This window comes from Dryas octopetala, chromosome 9 (genome assembly GCF_963921425.1).
Source record: "Dryas octopetala chromosome 9, drDryOcto1.1, whole genome shotgun sequence".
NCBI classification, from domain to species: Eukaryota; Viridiplantae; Streptophyta; class Magnoliopsida; order Rosales; family Rosaceae; genus Dryas; species Dryas octopetala.
This window is the reverse complement of record NC_141374.1, coordinates 6,465,269-6,470,081: the sequence shown is the minus strand read 5'-3', so window position 1 is coordinate 6,470,081 and position 4,813 is coordinate 6,465,269. Positions and strand designations below refer to the sequence as shown.

Below are 4,813 nucleotides of genomic sequence, written 5' to 3'. Positions count from 1 at the left end.
TTTGAGACGTGTGAAGATCATTTTACTTCTTAAAAAGGGACATGACCATTATTTATGGAAATTCATACAAAATACAACGAAATAACAACATTGATGTGTAGTAATGAAAATAGTGAATCACATTGAGCAAAAATATACTTTAATGACCAAATTGATATTTGAGTGAAAGTTAAGGTCACTCTTTTATATCTTACAAACAGTCAGACAAATACTAATTCAAAAGAGGCAATAAAAGGTGAAAACTAAACCAAATCCTCATCATCATTGGCTGGGCCTCAGAAAAGCCCATTAAGATCCTAAGGTCCTTTTTCTCGTTATATACTGTGGAAAGTTTGAAACCGCACCCTGTGGCCAAAAAAAAGAAAAAGAAACCGTACCCATAGGAAAGCACATGGAATCCTATTTAGTACTGTAGCTACACACAAACACAAATTGGAGAAGCTAGCTTTAGTACTACTGCAGAAAGCAAAATGAGGTGGCATTTTGGTGATCCTAGCTAACCCTAAAAACATGCATTTAGTCAGATGGGATTTAATTAACACAAGGCTGCAGCCTCCTCAATTAGTCTAAGCATGTGGTGAATTGCTGCTGCTAGGTCATCTACTGAAGTCAGTAAGCACCCTTCTTCAATCTGCATTTATAATGTTCAAATTTTATCAGCCAGAAAACTCATTGAATTGTCATAAGAGTAATCAAACAATTATAAGCAAGCAAATATGGAAAGCATCACAGATATACACAAATGTGTAAGACAATTATTGGTGACCATCACTAACAGAATGACTAAAATACCCCCAACATTTGTGTTTTCTTTTAAAAAGTAGAGGACGATGGATTTCTTGAAGTATTCTTTAATGGAGCATATAATCCCCTTTCTGGGCATTTTCTATCAACTACTTACAAATCAAAAACTGCTGGGATTTTAAAATTCAATCCATATGCACTATGTACTATAAAATGTTACTTTGACAGTGAATCTAACCACACATTCAATTAAGAACCAACTTATAATCAATGGTTCAGATTCACAGTCCTCCAGGGACAAAACATTGTTATATGTTGCTAACTGTTTGGCCAGAGAACATTTATAATCTATATAGACTTTATTAATATGCATACCTTGACACTAATAGAGTAGAGAACAAATGGGTCCATAGTGGTAACAGTGAGATGAAGGATGGTAAGCTGAAGCGTTTGAATTCCAGCGACCAACTTGGAAAGCTGTCTTGGGCTGATTCTGCGTGAAAGAATTCGAAGGTTTGCGTGGGTCTCAATTAGTGTAACCTCAATATCAGCTGTGGCTGCCTTGGTTTTTGATGTGTATTTGTTAGGGCTCTGCTGTTGATGAGACCACGAGTGCTGGCCATGGGGATGATCATATGCCAAAAACTGTGCAAAAGGGGATGCAGTAATTGGCTGCTGGAGGACTTTGGAGGTGGTGGTACTTTCTTCATTACATTGATCTCCACCTCCTCCTTGTTGTACAAGTTGGAGCTTCTGAGCTTCAAGGGACTGCAAGAGGTGCTCAAGCTCCTTCACAAATTCTATAGCACCACCTACTATGGAGGCCTGGTCACCCTACGCACCCAATTAAACAATTAGAAAAAATGAAACCCAAATAAAATAAGTGGAGATTAAATTATTAATCCTACTTTGCAAAGTGGAAAATACTCTAATGCGGAATGGAAGATATAACATTGGACCGCTGTATCATATCTTACATTAGAAAATCTCGTGATAATTATATAAAGTTCAGATAGATATTAAGTTATTAGTGAACATGATTGTCTACTAATCTCAACATGATTTAAGGGGAAGATTAATCAGAAAAGCATATCAACTCTTCCCTTTAATTTCAGGGATGAACTGTTCCCCAAGTGCTTCTTCCTTTTACACATGACAAACAAACAAGGGAAAATTTTCAAAAAAAGTAGAAAAACATTCTCAATAATTTTATTCCTATAGCTTAACTTTAATCTGACTGCTATCTGAATATCTCTGCAGTAGTAATTAATTGCCCAACTTTTGCTGTATTTGCCCAAGCTTAAATGCATTCTGACCACATAGTATTTCAGCAGCAACACATTTTCATGAAATTAATGCTGCCAAAATTGTGCAGCATTTGAGAGAGAGAGAGAGAGAGAGAGAGAGAGAGAGAGAGAGAGAGAGATGAAGTAAGCAAGTACCCTTTGGACATAAGAGTGAGGCATGAGAGAGCGCAAAATGGCAAGATGCTCATTCATTTGTTTTCTGCGATTTCTTTCAACAGTAATGTGAATCATTCTCTGAGTCTCAGCTTCTTCCTTGTTCTTGCAAGCCCTCGGCTTTCGCCTCCTCTTCTTCCTCATCCCCTGCTGCTGCTGATGACTTAACGGCGTCAACAGAGTACTCTGCTTCTGCTTCTGCAACCTCCTACAATTACCAACAACCGCTTCCATTAATGCATGAGTACCACCACATGCACTTTGTTCTTGATGAGCTTTGATCATAGTACTAGTGCTGCAGTTCTGGGGTTGCAAGAAAGTACTAGTCTCCGAAGTGTGGTCTTGGCAGCTATACGGGGTTGCAGAGATTGTATCATAGATGATGAAGTTGAATGGCTCCATATTACAATTTGAAGGAACAGCTTCTAAAGCCATTTCTCTTTTTATCTGCTTTGCTCTTCTACTTCGCCTTTAATTCTGTGGAACTTGAATCACAAATTAACCCTCTGTTTAACTCGTCTCTTTTCAAAGACCACAATCATTTTTATAGCAAAACCCTGCGCTCTTGAACTTTGAGCTAGCTCTGTGTGTGTGTGAGAGAGAGAGTGAGAGAGTGAGTGAAAACGTTAGAAGGGTTGAAATGTTAGAGAGAAGGATATGGTGCACGTGAGAGAGGCAGAAAAGGTGTTGTGCTTTTCTGCTTCGAAAAGTAAAGGAAAGAGAAAGACTCTCTCTCTCTCTCTCTCTCTTTCATCCTAGTTTTGGTTTCCTTCCCAATTTCATAGATGCGGTCAAAAACTGGCCCAGTTTCTGCAATAGAGAGAGAGAGAGAGAGAGAGAGAGAGAGAGAGAGAGAGAGAGAGAGAGAGAGTGGGGGGACCCAAATCTATATAGAAATATGCATACAAACAACAGAACAAGCTGAGCAAAGCTAATCCGCACATTCAAATCTGTGTTGGGTCTGCACCAAATGACTGGCTCACGTACCCGTGCCCTCTATACCTATAGATTCTCATTTATTTATAATCTACATACAAACTACAATACCATACCATGTGCCTGACAACCCATTTGTGTACTGTACCCTTCTTTTGTACATACATACATGTCAATGTTCAATTAGCAAGTTCGGCTTCATTTGTTACCATCTGGGGCCGTTTATCATGAGTTCCTCGGAGCACACGATAGACAATGGTGAAAAGGAGACCAGCAGCTGCACCCAGGAGGTCATTGCAATGTCAATTGTCAACCCTGTTGGTGAAATTGACATGTTGATGAAGAAATCTGAACGCTCAAAATTATCACAAAGTCAAATCATCACCAAAAGCTCTCTGATTAACCCGATCATGACCCTTCAATTAACCCCTTCCATTCTTTCTATTAATGTTAATGCTTGCTGTTTATATTGCTTAAATTTCAGCAAGTTAGTTTTGGGGGCCCACGTCTTTCAACCCCAAGGTTGCATCAATAGGGTCCTCAACTTAACTCTCAAGGTCTGATAACGGTGGGTACAAGCCCAATTGATCCATTTAAGTGTAGGATTTTTATCTTAAAAGCCTTGATGCATCTTAGAAAAATATCACACTTAATATATCCAATGATAATTAATCACTTAACTGTGGTGTGTGGAACAATTGTATTTGATTCACAATTTTTAATAAGAATAATGCTATACTTACCACATTTCTTATACCACATTTTTATACCATCTCACGTGTCATTACTTTATTGGACAGAGTTTTTCTTTTTCTTTTTGGGTTTTTATTTTTATTTTTTAGTATCCAATGTATGAATGCCATGTAAGTTGCCACATAAGGTGGTATGAAATTATGGTATAAAAATGTGGTATATCTAGCACTACTGTTTTTAATAATTAGTCATTTCTAACGTGAAATTTTTCAGTGTTCCCATAACACCACTTGTCAATGCTGAGTGGTGTTACTAACTAATAGAATTTTAACACATGGCAACTAAAGACACATCACCCAACCACCGAAACTTAACACCGTTAATTTCATCATTGTGATCGGTGCATTGAGATGTTGGCTTGCACAGAAAGAACCAGAGGCCATAGAAAATATATAGCAAATTAAAGCTAATAATATTATTGCTACCCAACAAGGTAGCATTATCCTAGCTCAATTATCAATAATTGTTGTACGAGCACTCATTATTTGCAATCAACATTTGGATAGTGAGCAACTTTATTCCAAAAGGAAGAACAGCTATTCATTAAGCAAAAACCACCATTTCCATATGTTGCATTACGTATAGAAAAAAGAGTGTAAGACATACCACTCAGCTTGTGCAGCTTAATTTGCATTTCACCAAGCATTAGTGCTTTTGTTTTGTCTTCTACATGGTGTGATTTGTTCTATTTTACTGAGTTTTATGGTCAAATTATCAAAGATTAATTTTCTCATAACTTAGGAACTAACAATTTTTCATAGAAAATGACGATTATATCCTCATCTCTACCCATCTCAACCTACATAAAAAAGGGTATAATGGTCTTTCTCTATGCAAAATTAGGTTTCTAAATTTCTGAGAAAAATATATAATTATTTTTGCATAATCATTTTGAAGTTAGGTCCTTTCACCCTAAAACC

At 37.2% G+C, this 4,813-nt stretch overlaps 1 protein-coding gene across 1 annotated transcript; it reads right to left on the bottom strand.

Annotated features, from left to right (window-relative positions):
- Window positions 1-356: 356 nt before the first annotated feature.
- LOC147273466 (transcription factor bHLH71-like) lies at window positions 357-2,944 on the bottom strand. Its single transcript, XM_086257364.1, has 3 exons — window positions 2,187-2,944; window positions 1,120-1,578; window positions 357-631 (listed from the first exon to the last, which is right to left on the bottom strand). The coding sequence occupies exons 1-3, from the start codon at window positions 2,637-2,639 to the stop codon at window positions 536-538; spliced, it is 1,008 nt and encodes a 335-aa protein (XP_086113490.1). The 5' UTR covers window positions 2,640-2,944; the 3' UTR covers window positions 357-535.
- Between the last annotated feature and the right edge of the window lie 1,869 nt (window positions 2,945-4,813).

Coding starts and splice junctions, on each gene's coding strand:
- LOC147273466 (XM_086257364.1), bottom strand. CDS start 2,639: ATGGCTTTAGAAGCTGTTCCTTCAAATTGTAATATGGAGCCATTCAAC. Junction 1,579..2,186: donor CTCACTCTTATGTCCAAAGG/GTACTTGCTTAC, acceptor TTGGGTGCGTAG/GGTGACCAGGCCTCCATAGT. Junction 632..1,119: donor TCTACTCTATTAGTGTCAAG/GTATGCATATTA, acceptor TTATAAATGCAG/ATTGAAGAAGGGTGCTTACT.